General features: G+C 44.2%; 1 protein-coding gene across 1 annotated transcript in view; it reads left to right on the top strand.

Moving 5' to 3' along the window:
- The window catches only part of Rheb (Ras homolog, mTORC1 binding), a 40406-nt gene extending 27069 nt beyond the window's left edge, over window positions 1–13337 (top strand). Inside the window, exons 3-8 of the mRNA XM_021162464.1 lie at window positions 2106–2173; window positions 7810–7892; window positions 8438–8494; window positions 8590–8637; window positions 9183–9264; window positions 12405–13337. Coding sequence (XP_021018123.1) covers window positions 2106–2173; window positions 7810–7892; window positions 8438–8494; window positions 8590–8637; window positions 9183–9264; window positions 12405–12497 — 431 coding nt within the window. The 3' untranslated portion in view covers window positions 12498–13337. The remainder of the gene's footprint in view (window positions 1–2105; window positions 2174–7809; window positions 7893–8437; window positions 8495–8589; window positions 8638–9182; window positions 9265–12404) is intronic.
- Window positions 13338–16801: the final 3464 nt, after the last annotated feature.

The raw sequence follows: 16801 nt of genomic DNA, 5'->3' as shown, positions 1-16801 counted from the left end.
AGGAGGTGGAGACAGTCTAGCTATATGTAGCATAGCCTGGTCTAGAACTCCTGCTCTGCTTTCTGAATGCTTGGACGGGTGGTTACCACCATGCCTAGGTTTCCTGTGTTTAGTTTTACTTGTTATTCACAACATTGCTAGCATATTTTAGATTGATGACTGCCTTAACTATTTTCTCCTTTGTTGATTTCATATATGTGTAGAATGTATTTTGGTCATTTTCATCTCTGTTATCTGTTGCTGTAGTGATTAATCCACTCAACTCTCCCCTGTGGCGGCAGGCATGCTCTGGTTTCCCGAATGAAAGACACACATACAGCCTTATATTTAATATGCCTTGATCAGCTCACTGACTGCACTACTTCTGAACTTCCATGTTGTTAATGCCTCCCCTTCAATACCCCTGAATTATTACACTGGCAACTTTATTTGCCAGTCAGAACTAGCTGGCCGCAGGGTCTCTCAGCATCTCATTTATGGGATTCTCATGCAATTCCCAAATAACATAATGCGAGCAATAAACCAAATCCACAAACAATTATCCTCTCATCTCCCCTTGACTTTCTTGATTTGTTTTGGTTTTCACTAAATATAATTTCTGCCGGTGCCCATTTGTCTAGACACAGTACCAAGTTCTGTGGTAGTTTCATGGATTTCCCATCTTCACTGAGACGTCAGCTCAGAGTCAGGGACTGAGAGAGTATGGAGCAGTGTTGCTGGTACAGTGGTACCCAGGAAGGAACCAGACCTTGCAGCAAGTACAGCTATTTAGTTCTAAGTACAGCTGTTTTCTGCTCACCAGTGTTTCTTACATAATTGTCATCAGGCCCCCTGACTGACACATCCAAAGCTCCTGCAGTGTTGGATGACACCAGGTCAGAAGTCAAAGTAAAACTCTTTAATAGAATAAGATCATTTTCACTGTTTTGAATCAGAATTTCACTGTGTAGCTCCAGCAGACCTGGAACTTGCAATGTAGACCAGACTGGTCTTAAATCTCCCAAATGCTGAGTTTTTAAATGTGTGACACTCTACCCAGCTATCAGTGGATATTTTCCACCTCAAATTATTCTTGCTTAGTTTTCATCTGGTTTACCTGTTTTCTGAATGTGACCATTTCCAGAAAAGCATCCAGACCATTGTCTTTGTGAACCTGCCCATCACCCTTGCTTGCATTTAGAATGGGAGAACACTAGCTAGTAGGGTTCTCTCCTTAATACCTATGATTCACGTGGTATCCTCTGCCTTTCTCTTTGATGCATAGTTTTCTGAATAGTTTCTGTTTGTCGCTTGGGTGGTGAAACACATTGGGATCACTTTCTGCTGCAGAGGGATAGCTTCGGTTGCTAGGCCTGTATTGTACAGGACAGCCAGCCAGGAGAATAGCTGGAGCCACCAACACAAAAGAAATGTATTCCACTTTCTTGTGGGGCTATAGATCTACTTGCTAAGGTTTATGGCTGTGAGTAGCCTCCCTCTTGTGTTTGGAAGCCTGCCCCCTTGATCTGAACTGATTTTTCTCCATTCTGTGGACAAGGCTATGACAAATTGCCTGGTTCTTCAAGCTAAGAAAGGAGTGATGGTCTCAGCCCAGAACATCTGTTCTATTGTTGCACTAGTTGAGTAACATTGTTGTTTTGTTTGCTTGTTTATTTGCGTATTTTTTAGTGTACTGAAGCTTCTTAGCACTTACTACTAGTTCTTTGTTCTCTGGCATTAGACTTCCTGTGAATTAGGGAAGATCTTTCGTGGTTGTGGTTCATTGTAGACTTGTGGCTTTACAGAATGTATTTCAGTTGTTCATAAGAGGAAGTGTTCTCCACAGAGCAGTCAGATTGTGTTTATAGGATGTGAATTATGGCCTGACTGCAGTTCCTTTGGAAAGCATTCAAGGTTTCCCAGAGCTTGATTCTCATCAGCAGTTCCTAGCAGGCTGGTGAAGGAAGAAGATACTCCGTACGGTTTGAGGTTTGTTCATTTCCCATTAATGGCAAGTTGTGACAAGACTATTAGGGACTTAGTTGGTCACTTGTCATTGTTCAAACTTTTAAGTAATGTAGAGTTAATTTATTTAAACCAGTATTTTATTCTCTTCTTCCTTGCAGCGTTCACCAAGTTGATCACAGTAAATGGTCAAGAGTATCATCTTCAGCTTGTAGACACAGCGGGGCAGGTAAGCGACCCTCAGAATTTCTTGCAGAGGATCTGACAGCAGCAGCCCTCACACACACTCGGGGCCTCAGGTTGTGGGAACCACGGAAGGTTAATGTTCCGTCTGCCTGGTGTTTTGTAAGAACCATGTGACAGATCTCTAAGGAATTTGGCTTATTAGAGTGAGAGCTGACACTCACTACAGATTAATGAAACTTTAATTCTATATAAAAGAATCACATTACTTCCTTCCCTTTGGCCCTCCATAATGTGCATTTTCTTACATTAAGAGAAAAATCAAATATTTCTCACTGAACTGGCAAGAGAGGTAAAACTTATTCCATCATGAAGACTTGAGCCAGGAAACACCAGATTGGTTAGATTCTGTGATGGTCAGATTTAACTGTGGATTTTACTTGATGAACAATTGCCAAAAGTTAAAGCTCTTCCATATCCCTCTGCACAAGAAAGAGCGACAGTCAGGTTAATGATTGCAACAGTGATGTATGGAATGCATTGCTGGGCTACAGATGGGGACAGGAGAAAGAAGGAAGACCACAGGGAACAGAGCAGCCCTTTAACAGCTTTAGCTGCCTTGTTTCCATAGCACCTAGTGCTGCCTTTCCTAGAAACCATTTTATTAGAATGAATCTGTCCCTGTTCACTGGAGGGCAGGGCTTCCAGCTCTGACTCTTCGTGCCCTTGCAGTGCAGTCACAAAGGGTCAGGAGAGCAGGCAGCAGACGAGTGCTCTCATCTCTGCAGTGTCAAATGGAGGCTTTTGGATGGGACCTGGGCATATTAAAATGGACCTAAAATAATGGGATATGTCCTGTAGTTAGAGATTAACTCCTTCTGTTTTGTTGTGAAGTAAGAACAGAAGGAGGGTGTGCAGCAGGAAACAGCTGAACAGAGTGGTGTTAACACTTGGGGAAGGAAGCCTGGAGTTGTTCTGGAAGCAAATAAACCCTGACTGTGTGAGACCTGGAGCTTCTAGAGCACTGTGGCATGTACTTTCCTCCCCAGCCTGTGGGGTTGTGAGGAAACACACTAGGAGTTCTGTTCCCACAGACCCATTCCAGTCTCAGAAAGAATAGCAGCAGGGCTCATTAAAACAAGAGATGGTAACAGCCCCAGGCAATGGTGTAGACAACAGATCTCTCTCACAACTGGTAGGGGGAATCCCTGAAGTAGAAATTGGGTGCAATTTTGCAGGCTTCGCTTTGTCCTTGTAGTTGAATAGACAGTTAATTACCTGAGTTAAAAACACATTTAATGTGAAGGACACTGTTACTAATGTTGTTGATAAACAAGATTTACACTTAGGCTCCTGAGCAAAGATGTTTAGACTAGAACTCTGACACTCCCTTGGCCTCAGTCTGCTTTGGAATCTTTTTTAAGCCCCTAGAAAGTGGGGGCTAAGTCTGGAGCCCCACTAAGAAGCTTTGAGTTGGGTCGGGCATGGTAGCATACCTGTAATCCTAACACTCAAAAGGTTAAGGCAGATGAATCTCTGAGTTTTAGGCTTTGAGTCTCAGCTATTCTTACTTATCCAGTGACCTGGAGACAGAGGGTGAGTTTTGCTGTGCCCTACTGCTTTCTTGGCATCAGCCTGCTCAGGATCATTAGGTTGAAGTTTCTGTAGACTTTATCCCTCAGACCATAGGGTGCTTGTCCCTGCAATTGACAGGGACATTTAAGCAGAGCTGGGGAGGAAATGTCTTTCTGTTGCTTTCCAAATCAACACAGGTATATTCTTCTAAGGAAAGGCTTTGCTCTAAACATGAACGTACAGTTAGGTGGGCATCACAGAATCTTAAGTGGTTTTAGTGGTCTAATCATGCAGGTAATAAAGCTAACAGGCTCCTAGCTTGGGGATGATATGTGCTGTGTAGTTCAGAGCAGTACTTGGCTTACTACTGCTGTTCTGGTGAGTTCCTTGTTACTGGATAATGCATCCAGAGCTGACGACTTTGAATAATTCTCACACTTATGTGGGAAGCCACATGTGCCATTGCAGAGTGGCGCAGGCTACTGCTGGCCACCACGCATAAGTTTGGGCAAACAACCAATGTGTACTTATGCAGTAAAGTTTTTTCGCCAAAACACTGCCTGGCCCGGGCATGATAATGAGGTACTGAGAATAACCAATCAGATGTGAGACATGCAAATGAGGTATGTTAATGAGGTACTGTGAGATACTGAGAGAGAGTAGCCAATCAGATAATGAACATGCAAATGAGGCATAGTGCATAACCAATCCGGGTGTGAGACACGCCTCTCCTAGGCATATATAAGCAGCACCAGTTCTGGGCTCGGGGTCTCTTCACCTCTACAATCAAGCTCTCCCAATAAACGTGCAGAAGGATCCTGTTGCAGCGTCGTTCTTGCTGGCCAGTCTGGTGCGCACAAGACACTTGATAATATTAATAGTTTGTAAAGGTTATGTTTAGTGTGTGGTTCACAGCAGCGAAACATGGCATCTCCAGCTGCTGCTGTTCTACCCATACTCCACAGAAAATGAATCTCCTAGCTCTGGCTTCAGATTGATCAGTTCTAGGGGGTGAGGCTGGTAGTAAATAGTAAGGGCTAGTGATTATAGGCACATTCTTTTTATTTTATACGTTTGGGTGTTTTGCCTACATGAATGTCTATGTACCGCATAAACAGAGCCCAGAAGAGGGAATCCAGTGTGCTGAAACTAGTGTTTCAGACAGTTGTAAGTTGCTTGAGAAGCTGAGGCAGGAGGATCACTAGAGTTTAAGGATCAGCCTGAACAGTATAATAAGACCATATCTCAAAATCATCATCATCTAATAAATTTGTACAGTAGTCTGCATGTTTTAGAAAAAATGTACACCATGAGTATTCATAATAAATTGTAAGTACTTTTCGGTTTATATCAGCACAAACATGAGCATGTATCAATAAGGACTCATTCTGAAAAGGAGGACTTTAGGAGACTTCATCATTATTGTCAGGGTTATATATTGGGGGCTTGAGAGATGGCTTAGTACTTAAGAACACTTGCTGCTCCTCAGAAGATCTGAATTTTATGGCCACACTGGATGACACACAATGCCTGTAACTCCTGTTCCAGGGCATCACCCTCCTGTGGCCTCTGCAGGTACCTGCACACATGTGATATGTTTAAACTCAGGTGGGCACACAAATGTACACAAAAATAATAAATCAATGTTTTTTGTTTTTTAAAGAACTATGTATCTAACAAGACATAGGTGGTACCCAGCTCTCTGGAGGCTGAAGCAGGATAAAGAACCTTGCCTCCAAATAAAATAAATGTGTGGTCAGGCAATGGTGGCATGCACCTTTAATCCCAGTACTCCAGAGACAAAGGCAGGTAGATCTCTGTCAGTTTAAAGCTAACCAGGGATACCCAGAGAAACCTTGTTTTGGAAAACCAAAATAATAATAAAATAAATGTGTGTGTAGTACATACGCCACTAGACTACAGTCTTCTTGAACCTCTAGCACTACTACAGACAGTGTAATGCATTGTGCTACAATGGTAAGATCCTGATACAACAATAATATCACTAGGCAATGAGGATTTTCCAGCTCAATTGTAATTCCATGGGACCACCACTGTCGTGTGGTTCATTGTTAGGCAGATCATCAGTCACTACAGCAGTGCATCCGCACACTACATGACTATTGTTGTGGCTTAGCTGCCCAGCTAAGGGAATGATGAATGTGGTTAAAATAACCTGCTCCATTTAAGTTTGCATGAAACATTTTGGGTTGACCTAATTTTGAGGTGAGATGTTTTAGTAAATCTAAACTATAAGCCACGCCTGGCACAAACAAGCCTATACTCCTGACCCTAAAGAAGAGGCTGGAAGATCAGGAGTTCAAATTAATCCTTGATAACATAGCATGTTTGAGTGAGGCCAGCCTGGGCTACTTTGAAACCCTGTCTCAAAATAAAAACAAGAGCTGTAGAAAAATATATTTGCCGGGCAGTGGTGATGCATGCCTGTAATCCCAGCACTTGGGAGGCAGAGGCAGGTGGATTTCTGAGTTTGAGGCCAGCCTGGTCTACAGAGTGAGTTCCAGGATAGCCAGGACTGCACAGAGAAACCCTGTCTTGACCCCCCCCTCCCCCAAGAAAAAGAAAAAGAAAAATATATTTTAAAACTATAGCTAGATCCTTTCGACAGTTTTATAATGTAACCAGTTTTGTCATTAAAAATTGTGCTTTACTGGACTGTGGTGGCACACACTTGTAATTCCAGTACTCAGGAGACAGAGCCAGGATCAGGTGGATCTCTGTGAGTTCAAGGACAGCCAGGGCTACATAGAGAAACTGCTTTGAACCCCCCTGCCCCTAAAAAATTGTGTTTTGAATATTTATAGCTTAAAATGAAATTTTAAAGTCATAACACTGTATTATACCATTACAATATACAATGAACATGTAAATGCAGTATTGTATTTTTTTTTTCTCTATCAAAAAAGAGATAGATCTCTACCACGAACTCATTTCATAAGCACATAGCCCCTGGTGTCATGGCAGGCAGCTGTAGGCTATATCATAATTTTTGACCTAATATATTGTCAGTATTGCTTTTACATAAGTGCTGCCATGAATATCCTAGTTTATCATTGTAGCTGATGACTAGTATATATGGAAGGAAATCTTATGTGTCAGTGTGTGGGTTAGTAGGTGTGGACACAGGTAAGACCAGAGGTTGGTGGTGTGTGTCTTCCTCAATTGCCCTTAACTTTGTTCTTTTCTATAAGGTCTCTTGCTGAACCTCCAACTCATGGATTTGGCTTGACAGACAGGCCAGTAAGCTAGTGGTCTGCCTGTCTGCACACACGGGCAGCACCGGTTACTCCTCCACGCTGGCTTTTGGGAATCTTACCTCAGTTCCTTATGCTTTACAAGACAGGCACTTTGCTAGCCAAGCCATTTTTATCTTTAAATTTTTGATTCCTGTATAGAGTATAATTTTACTAACGTACAAATTAAGAGATCACACTGAGTCCCTAAAAGGCTCTGTGTTTGTAGTTGCACATTTTGTGTTAGGTTTGTTTGGTTTTGTTTTTGTTTTTGGAGACAGGGTTTCTCTGTGTAGTCCTGGCTGTTCTGGAACTCAGAAATCCACCTGCCTCTGCCCCCCAGTGCTGGGATTACAGGCCTGCACCGCCAGACCCGGCTTGTGTTACTTTTTATCCTTGCTGTTGTAAGAGCACTGTTATTTTGTACCTCATTCCCATACATAACCGCATCTTTTTACATTTTTCCAATCAATTCACTCATGAGCCATACAAACTAAAACTAGCGTTATGGGTCCTCTCAGATGCCTGCAAGATGGTTCCTTTCTTTAAAATTCATTCTTAATAGTCTGTTCTCATGTTAACTTAGCCTTAATTATTGACTGTCCCTTGACCCTGCATATTTTCATTTAAGGCCTTGACAGTCTTTTGGGAATGTTAAAATTTTCTTCATACATCAAACACACCCCCAACACTTTTTTTTTTCTTCCAGGCAGGTTCTTATATAGCTCTTATCTGGTATAAAACTTTTTTCTTTGATTTAATCTCTTTAAATAATACATAAAAAAACTTGGGATAAAGATTGTTTAATTTGCTTTATGAAGACTACTCAAATGTAATTAATTTTTTCCTACAGGATGAATATTCCATTTTTCCTCAGACATACTCCATAGATATTAATGGTTATATTCTTGTGTATTCTGTTACATCAATCAAAAGGTAAGACTAGCAGCTTGCGTGAGTTTTTAACTATACATGAACCCTTTTAAACGATTATGCTGTGTCCATTAGCCAGTGGTCAGGGGTATAAAGAAGGATGTCAGAGTGACAGGTTTGTAGGTTGACCTTTGTGACAGGCTCAGTGATTATCTACACGCACATGATGGCACCTAGAAAAGGGGAGAGCCAGGTGTGGTGTCACGTGTCTCTCTAATCCCAGCACCGGAGATAGGGGCAGACAGAACTGGCCAAGCCAGCCAGACCTATACCTTGAGACTGCCAGAAAAAAAAGGTGTGGAGGGGGGAGGGGACAGGGATGATCACTAGGGCGTACCACCTCAGCAAACACTTCCGATTTGCATTTAAACATTCTGTTCTTTGATAGATGCAGTTTGAGGGTACAGTAGGGGTTGTGGTTTGTCAGCCCAGTGATAGACCTTTGCTAAGACTTAGAGTAGATGAATCTGTGGTATATTTTTCCTACTGTAAATGTAAGTTTTAAAATTTCACCATAAAAATGATGTTCCATGCTTTTTGTCTTGCAGTTTTGAAGTAATTAAAGTTATCCATGGCAAGTTGTTGGATATGGTGGGGAAAGTGCAGTAAGTAGCCGTCTCTCTTGTCTAGAAGTGTGTTAGCATCTCCTCAGGTGAGAAGGCAGGCTCTCACTGACCTCTCTCGTGCTCTCTCCTCATAGGATACCTATTATGTTGGTTGGAAATAAGAAGGACCTGCATATGGAAAGGTGTGTTGCTCTTAAGTCCAAGAAGATCTAGTCACCAAAGTGCCATAAATTCTGTTCTCGTGGTTGCCATTATGTACAGCAGAAGCAATGTGCAGTGTAAATGCCACACTTGTTTAGAACAAGGAGCAAACTGAGAGATTCTCCTGACAGGGACTATTCAGTTTTCATACAGTGCCCTTGCACACTAGTTGTGGTGAGCAGGGGCAGGGACACCATGTCAGAAGAGCTGAGAGCAGCCTGGGGTGGTTGATGCTCAAGTGAACTAGGGCCCTGGTGGGACTTTCCCTGGCCGGCCCCTGAGTTGCTTAAAACCTTACTGTGGCCAGCAGATGGAGGTTGGTACTGCAGCAGTGGAAAGCAGTCACATTTCTGAACCTGCGAGACGTATGATCCATTGTGTTCCAGCCATGCAGACTAAGTGCTCCTGCGTTGCTTCCTGGCAGTGTAGAGCACATGGTTCTGCCTATGGGAAAGGTGTTTGCTAAATCCGTCATGTCTTTTTACATGACAGAGAGCAAAGAATCGGAACTTTGTTCTCCCTTTAGGGTGATCAGCTATGAAGAAGGAAAGGCTTTGGCGGAATCTTGGAATGCAGCGTTTTTGGAATCTTCTGCTAAAGAAAATCAAGTATGTAGTTTCTAAAGTTAACTTTAGTCATTCTCCTTAGTTACAAGCATATTTGCCTTCAGTCGGCGTCTTACCTGTCGTTTTAATCCTGCTTATTTAACTTTTATTTAACCTTCTGCCATTTCTAACATGAGCTTTGGAGTGTTTTAGAAAGGTACTAATAGTTTCTAAGTTTTGTAAATGCTCTGCTCTGGCAGGCCTACAAGGCCTGTAGAGAAGGCGTATTCCTAGAGAGCACATTAGCTCCTGTAGCTGTGTCCATAGATGGGAACAGATGTAAGACGTAGACAGGGAGACTTAACTGTAGAACTATGTCCCTTTTTAGTACAAAGTGGGTCAGATGCATGGTTTTGTGTTTTATTGTAAGTGATACACCAGCCTAGCTGTGGGCTCCTTTGCACAAACCAAAACTCAGACACAGAACTGGGTGAGTGCGAGAGGCCGGAGGGTGGCAGCGTGCACCTGACCCAGGCCTGGCCCTTCATGTGGACTTGGCAAAGGCAGATAAAACCCATGGAATGAAGGATAAATGGGGTATAGCATCTTTGCACAGCGGGCAGAGGGCTGCAGAACCACTGGGCCTAGGCCATCCTGGGATGGATTTATCAGTAAGAAAAAATAAGTTACCAGCTTGGACCTGCGGATGCTGAGCCAGCAAGGCCACAGCTTTTGATACAGAGAGGGTGGGGGGGGATATTTTTTTCTTTGGAGTTCAGGATCTGTTGGCTTACTTTTAAATTCATTTTAGAAACATTCCCTCTGAGGTGAGACACTCCAACCCCAAGGGGATGGAGGGCAGGGAGCTGACTCTGTAAGAGTCTGAACCCGTGACAAACAGTCATCTGACGACTCGTCAGTCCACCAAGGTCGATTTCCTCTTGGGATTGCGTGGTTATTTTAATGCAGAAATTACTAAGTGTTATTTTGTTCCCAGTTTCAGCCCTGTGACTGTCCCTTTAAGGGGTATGTCAGCTCCGTACTAGAGAGCGTCCCTGAACTGCTGCTTCTTAATTCAGAGTGTCAGTGTAAACACGTTCTTTTGTCCAGACCTTTGGTATCCACACTGCTCTGATCCCTCCATCCCTTTACTTCCCCCTTCTGCCTGTCCTTCCTTGGGCTGCAGACCACACACCCTAGCCTCCTCTAGAGCATGCTCAAGTCCTTGCCATGTGGCAGCTTGTGCTCTGGCTGCTTTCTTTCCAGTCACTGCACACAGACCTCTACTGCTTCTTTAAACACAGGGAGGACATGGCTTAAGCTTAAAATGTCCTGCCCCCATTGTCTCCTGGCATCCTCTGGTAGTTCATAGTATTTAAGTTTCGTCATGGGGCATGTTTGATCCACCGCTAAGATGGCTTTACCACTCTGAGGAAAATCCAGGCTCACGGGATAGCTGGCTGCACTTGTCAAGGCCAAGGAGCCAAGAGTCTGCCTGAACCCCTTCTGCGCTGCTCTGCCTTTCTCATGAGGAAATTCCTCAGCATCAGGTTTCACTTCTCCTTGTTGCATCCAGCTGAATTGAATGGTCCTGTCTTCCCTCTCAAGCACTCAGTGATATCCAAGGTGGGCTCACCCAACCTTTATGCCCTCCTGTTAATCCATTTCCAGCTCAGATGTCGAGGTCCTCTGTCTTCAGCTCAGCTGAGGAACAGATAGTGAAGTCCAGATAGCAAGAGAAGAGGTTAGCACTAACGGTGCCTGTACTTTTAATTGAATTAGAAATTATTGCTTGTGCCCTGTTCTCAAAAGTATCTGTTGAACTATCTCATTTTAGAAATAAGAAAATTAAATCTAAAAATGTTAAGAACTTGAGGATCTCTAAGTATAGTCAGTAGAACTAGTTTCAGACCCACCTATAGCCTGGCCTTTTTCTTCTGATAAACAGGAAAGCTAAGCCAGTGGCCTTACGTTTTCAAGAGAGACAGGCACTGGGCAGGCTTGTCAGATGATAGAACTTAATCACTGAGCGGGATGGAAGCAGAGGGTATGAGTGGGTGTGGTGGTGAGCATGGTGTTCTCTTGTGAAGGCAGCTTCTGTTTCCCAGTGAATTATAGAACAAGTGACTAACCGTGAGCCAGAGCCAGTGAGATGGGAGGGCCAAAGCTCAGCGCCTCTGGTGAGGTGAGCTGGAGGACTGGAGCTAGGTAGCCTGATTGAGATTAAGGGTCCCCAGCATGCTCCTGCTACAGGTCCAAAGTGAGCAGCTGCAACAGCTCCCCTGGGCTGAGCAGAGTTAACATGCTGATGGATGCTTGCTGAGTAAGTGGACTCAGTACTGTGAGACTAAAAGCTGACCTAGAGAACAGTGGTTAGTTAGCCTTAGGACATGAGGACTGTCAAAGGAGTCAGACACCAGCTCTCCCAGATAAATAACTGTGTGGGACATGTAAAATAGATACTAGAGTGAGTTAACTTCTGATAATGAGGTGACCCGAGCCAGGTCCTGTCTCTTAAAAACAGTAGCTTTTAATTTCCATGATCATAGTTCTTAGATTTAAAGGACAGAGGCTGACAGTTGTAATCACCCTTCAGAAAAAGATGTTTCTAAAGTTGCCAGAGGAGTTTGACTAAAGGACTAAGACCAGGGTGACAGTCACTAGAGAAGAGGAGACCAAGCCTGGGAGGAGTGGAATTTACTAGGAACTTGGCCTGACGGGTTTGTAGTTGGCGGCATGGTACACAGGAGGACTAACTGTGGGTGATGGAGGACTTGCAGCATCTGTAGAAGCAGCCCAGAGAAACAGAACATAGTCATACTGGAAGTGTGGGAGCGCTGAGAGAAGGGTGGCTCTGTAGGAGCAGGAAGGGCAAGAAGAGCACCTCCCTGTTGGAGGCCTGGGGTACCAGAAGTCCTAGGAGAAAGGGAACCTTTTAGGAGCTGCAGAGGGTACAAGGAAGGCTGCAGATGGAGTAGAGCCAGACCCAAATATCCAGAGAACATCATGGCCGAGTCAGGGCAGAGCAGAGTGGAAGCTAGTTGCTCTGACAAAGGCCATGTGGCTTATGGGGCGTCTAGGGGCCTCCCAGCCCCCACATGGCCCTGGAGAACAGATGGGTGCCTGCCCTCCTCAGTCTTGTTGGTCATGAACAGCTACCAGAGTCTTCTGACAATTAACCCTGTCACTGTTCTTCTCTTCAGACTGCTGTTGATGTTTTTAAAAGGATAATTTTGGAAGCAGAAAAGATTGATGGAGCAGCTTCACAGGGAAAGTCTTCGTGCTCGGTGATGTGACAATTCTGCTGCAGAGCCTGCGGACACTGGGGATATATTCCACCTGAGGAAGCAAACTGCCCGTCATCCTTGAAGATAAAACTATGCTTCTGTTTTCTTCTGTTAACCTGAAAGATGTCATTTGGGTCAGAGGTCCTCCCCTTTCAGATTATGTTAACGTCTGACTCTGTCCAAATGAGTTCACCTCCATTTTCAAATTTTAAACAATCATATTTTCAATTTATATATTGTATTTCTTAATATTATGACCAAGAATTTTATCGGCATTAATTTTTCAGTGTAGTTTGTTGTTTAAAATAATGTAATCATCAAAATGATACACGTTACACTACTATTAACTAGGCTTCAATATATCAGTGTTTATTTCATTGTGTTAAATGTATACTTGTAAATAAAATAGCTGCAAACCTTAATCCTTTGTGCTACTTGGTGTGGTTTTTAAACCAGGAACCATGTTAGGATGGGGCATGGGAGTGCACGTCGTTTGTTTTTGTTTTGTTTGCTTTTTCGAGACAGTTTCTCTGTGTAACAGCACTGGCTGTCCTGGAACTCACTCTGGAGACCAGACTGTCCTCGAACTCAAGAGATTTGCCTGCCTCTGCCTCCCAAGTGCTGGGATTGAAGGCGTGCGCGACCACTGCCTGGCTGTACAGTGTTCCCTGGTTCTATTAAACCCGGCTCTTTTACCCTACTTGGCCCCAGACACCTCCCTCTTATATTTTCACATTCTCTCCTGCATCCAGTTATTGCCTCCTGTTGGCATGTTAGTTCATCTGGTCTCTTCTCTTCCGTGGTAACTGCAGTGGCCATGTCATGCCTAGTAGACAGTATTTTACTGCACACCCATCCTCCAGCTCCTTTGTTCTTTCTGCTCCCTTTCCCACAGTATTTCCTGAGCCTTTGCAGGGAAGACGAGCTTGCTTTGTAAATGAAGCCCCTTCCCAGTTAAAGTTTCACAGAACCATCTCTAATACCAAGCAAATGCTACAGCCCACGTAACGAAGTGCATATCTTTTATAGGGTGGTGACCAGGCCTGTGGACTCTGCCCAAGAAGTGAGAGGTGATGAATTCCTTCCTCTTTCATCTACCATCGTGGCCAGTAAATATTGTCACAAATGAGCGGTCTTGCAAGGACTCGGGAGGTGACTCAGTTGGGAAAGAAAGTGTGTGTGCAAACATGAGGACCTAAGATCAGAGTCCCAGTATTTACTAAAGCCCTTACTGGGGAGGTGAGATAGGCTTCCTGGAGCTTACTGTACCACTCTAGCTGAACTGGGCAGCTCGAGATAGTGTGTCATAAAAGGTAGTGTTTATCTTAGCACATGAAAGTCATCTTAGCTTCACTGAGCTACAGGAGGCACAAGTGTAAAACTAGGGTTATGTTTACAAGTATTTTACAGCTCAAACTTGAATCTCAAAGTACAAGTAAAATCACATTTCAAGGGCTGGAGAGATGGCTCAGCGGTTAAGAACACTGGCTGCTATTCCAAAGGTCCTGAGTTCAAATCCCAGCAACCACATAGTGGCTCACAACCATCAGTAATGAGATCTGACGCCCTCTTCTGGTGCATCTGAATATGGCTACAGTGTACTTAGATAATAAATAAATCTTTAGACTGGAGTGTGCAGAGGTCCTGAGTTCAGATTCCCAGCAACCACATGATGGCTCACAACTATCAGTACAGCTACAGTGTATTCATACACATAAAATAATTAGAATCACATTACAAGGTAAGATTTACATGGAATTTTGCTAAAGCAGCCATCTGCTCTGCTCTCCCCAGTCTGTTTCTTCACCAGCTACCTCCCTCTGGAGGCTCTCCTAAACATTGTTAATAGCCCCCAGGCGCCTCTGTGTTTTCTGCTGTCTTTCCAGCCACATGGCCCACATCTGGCTGCTATGTTTGAGTCCTAGGGTTTCCTGGTGTCTTCAGTGACTTGGTGAAACTAATTGTGACTGTTTTGTTAAGCCGCTCACTGGGCCTTCCTTCGGCCTTCGCTTTATGTGTTCATGGCTTTAACTGGGATGCCTTTGAGGCAGGAGGATCAGATCTGAGGTGGAGGGAGAAGAAAAGAATTTTAAAAACGAATATACAAACTGCTTCCTGGTGAGTTTTCTGTCCCCACCTTATCCTTATGTCTTTATCTACTTGGATTTTCTCATGGGTGTTTCTAGTGTGTTCTTTCCTTTTTTGGAGGGGTGACTTGCCGTGCAACCCAGGCTGGCTTCACACTCAGTGTACCACAGTCGGTACAGCGGGTGTCTGTCGTCATACCCAGCACTCCCAACATACAATTACTGATTTTACTCAAAAGTGTGGCCTGCCTCTAGGATTTCAGCTTATCTGCAGGTACTTGTCTAGCACATCTTCCAACCTCTGTCCCCTGCTCTCCCACACAGCCCACCTGTGTCCCCCTTCTCTGTTACATCCCATCCAGATCTGCACACCCTCAACTTAAGCTACCTCCACCACTGCCATCGTGGATAAAACAGACTTCCTCCATCACTTAAAATCCTTCAGCAGTAATTATGCTAATCCAGACTAAGTGCCGCCAAGGCCAAGTGTGGTTTTGCTGATGCTTCCAAGGCCTAAGCTCATCCTCCTCTGGTGTGCTCTGTTCTAGATCTAGGAGACTCAGGCCTGGAACCTGTGTCTGCCCTTCCCTCAGCCTTCAGTGTCACCTCTTCTACAGGCTTCCACATGGACCTGAAGCAACCTTGGTGCTTCATCCAGAACAGCAGACGTCAGCTGATCATCAGGGTCCTGGGCCCTTGAAAGTATGTGCCCTGTTGCCACATCGCAGGGTCCCCGGGTCCTCCCCAAATGTCACACTTGGAGCTGTGAAACAGACACTTCATTGAACTACTTCAAGTTCCTATGATTTCTTTTTCCTGCTTACCCTGAGAATTTACAACATCTTAATTCTTAACACTCCTACTCAGAAATCCAAGTTGATTTCAGTAGCTAATGAAAGCAAGCTGGTGTGTGTATAAGTGTGTGTACTCCATCCACTTGCCTCGTTTCTGCTGCTACTGCCATGAAATAACACTTTGATATGCTGAGTGCCTTTCCCAGACTTGTAACTGCTTATTACAAATAGGAGAGATGAAAGCCGCATGTAGTAGCACACACCTTTAGTCCCAGCTCTCAGGAGGCAGAGATAGCCCTTAGTTCAAGGCCAGCCTTGTCATTAGAGTGAGTTCCAAGACAGCCAGAGCTACACAGAGAAACCCTGTCTCAGATAAGAACAAGACTAGAACTATGTGAGTGGGACAGAGCTCCCTGTGCAGGAGGCCTAAGGTTCAGGCCCAGCCCTGAAAAGGGAGGGGAAGGGGCCTCCCTTTTCAGTTTTTTCAGTTTTATTTTAACTATGTGTCTAGGTATGTGCATGTGTGTGGTAACCCCTGGAGGCTAGAAGCATTGGAGATAAAGTTACAGGTCTGAGTGCTGAGAATCAAACATGTGTCCTCTGCAAAAGCAATACATGCGTTTAACTTCTGAGCCATCTCTCCAGCCAGCCCCCTTTTACCTCTGTCTCACACCTTTACAGATTCCCTCTGATTCTTTGTGTAGCTTAGTTTTTGTCTTTGTGTCAGCCTATAAGGTGTACTTTATATTTCCTATAGATAAAATATAATAATAGATTATAACGCATTACTTATTATCTCTATAACATTAACAGATAATATAGATAATATTTCCTCTGGTGATCTCTCAAGCTTTTGTTCATATGGAGAATTTTCACTTCTCGAGGGTCGTCTTGTTCGCTCACAGACTGGAGTCCTGCTGGCAGCCTTGGGCTAGCCTTAATGCTGTGCACATAGCTGGAGACTAGCTCATTTCAGAGTTCTAGGAAGGTCACCTTCTTCCCCATGGGTACTGAGGCCAGTCATGGCCAAGAGCAGCCCATCTGTGGGATGTATACACTCGTCTCTGGCCTGCCTCCTTCCACCTGCTGAGGCAGGTGCACACCTGCCGTTTGTCCGCAGTGCCTTCAGTCCCTCTCCTGTGGCAAGTGGAGGTTTCTTCACCCTTGGTGCCCAGTGCCATGTGTGACGCAGACTCAGAATGCAGCCCAGGTGATCTGGAATTGTGCAAGAACTCAGAATATGCTGCTTCTCATCTTTTTTTTTTAAGATTTATTTATTTCATGTATGTGAGTACACTGTTGCTGTCTTCAGACATATCAGAAGAGGACATCGGATTCCCATTACAGATGGTTGTGAGCCACCATGTGGTTGCTGGGAATTGAACTCAGGACCTCTGGAAGAGCAGTCAGTGCTCTTAACTGCTGAGCCATC

The sequence above is a fragment of the Mus caroli genome, chromosome 5 (genome assembly GCF_900094665.2).
Source record: "Mus caroli chromosome 5, CAROLI_EIJ_v1.1, whole genome shotgun sequence".
Taxonomy (NCBI): Eukaryota; Metazoa; Chordata; class Mammalia; order Rodentia; family Muridae; genus Mus; species Mus caroli.
Note: the sequence above shows the minus strand (reverse complement) of the source record. Positions and strands in the feature narration are given on the sequence as shown.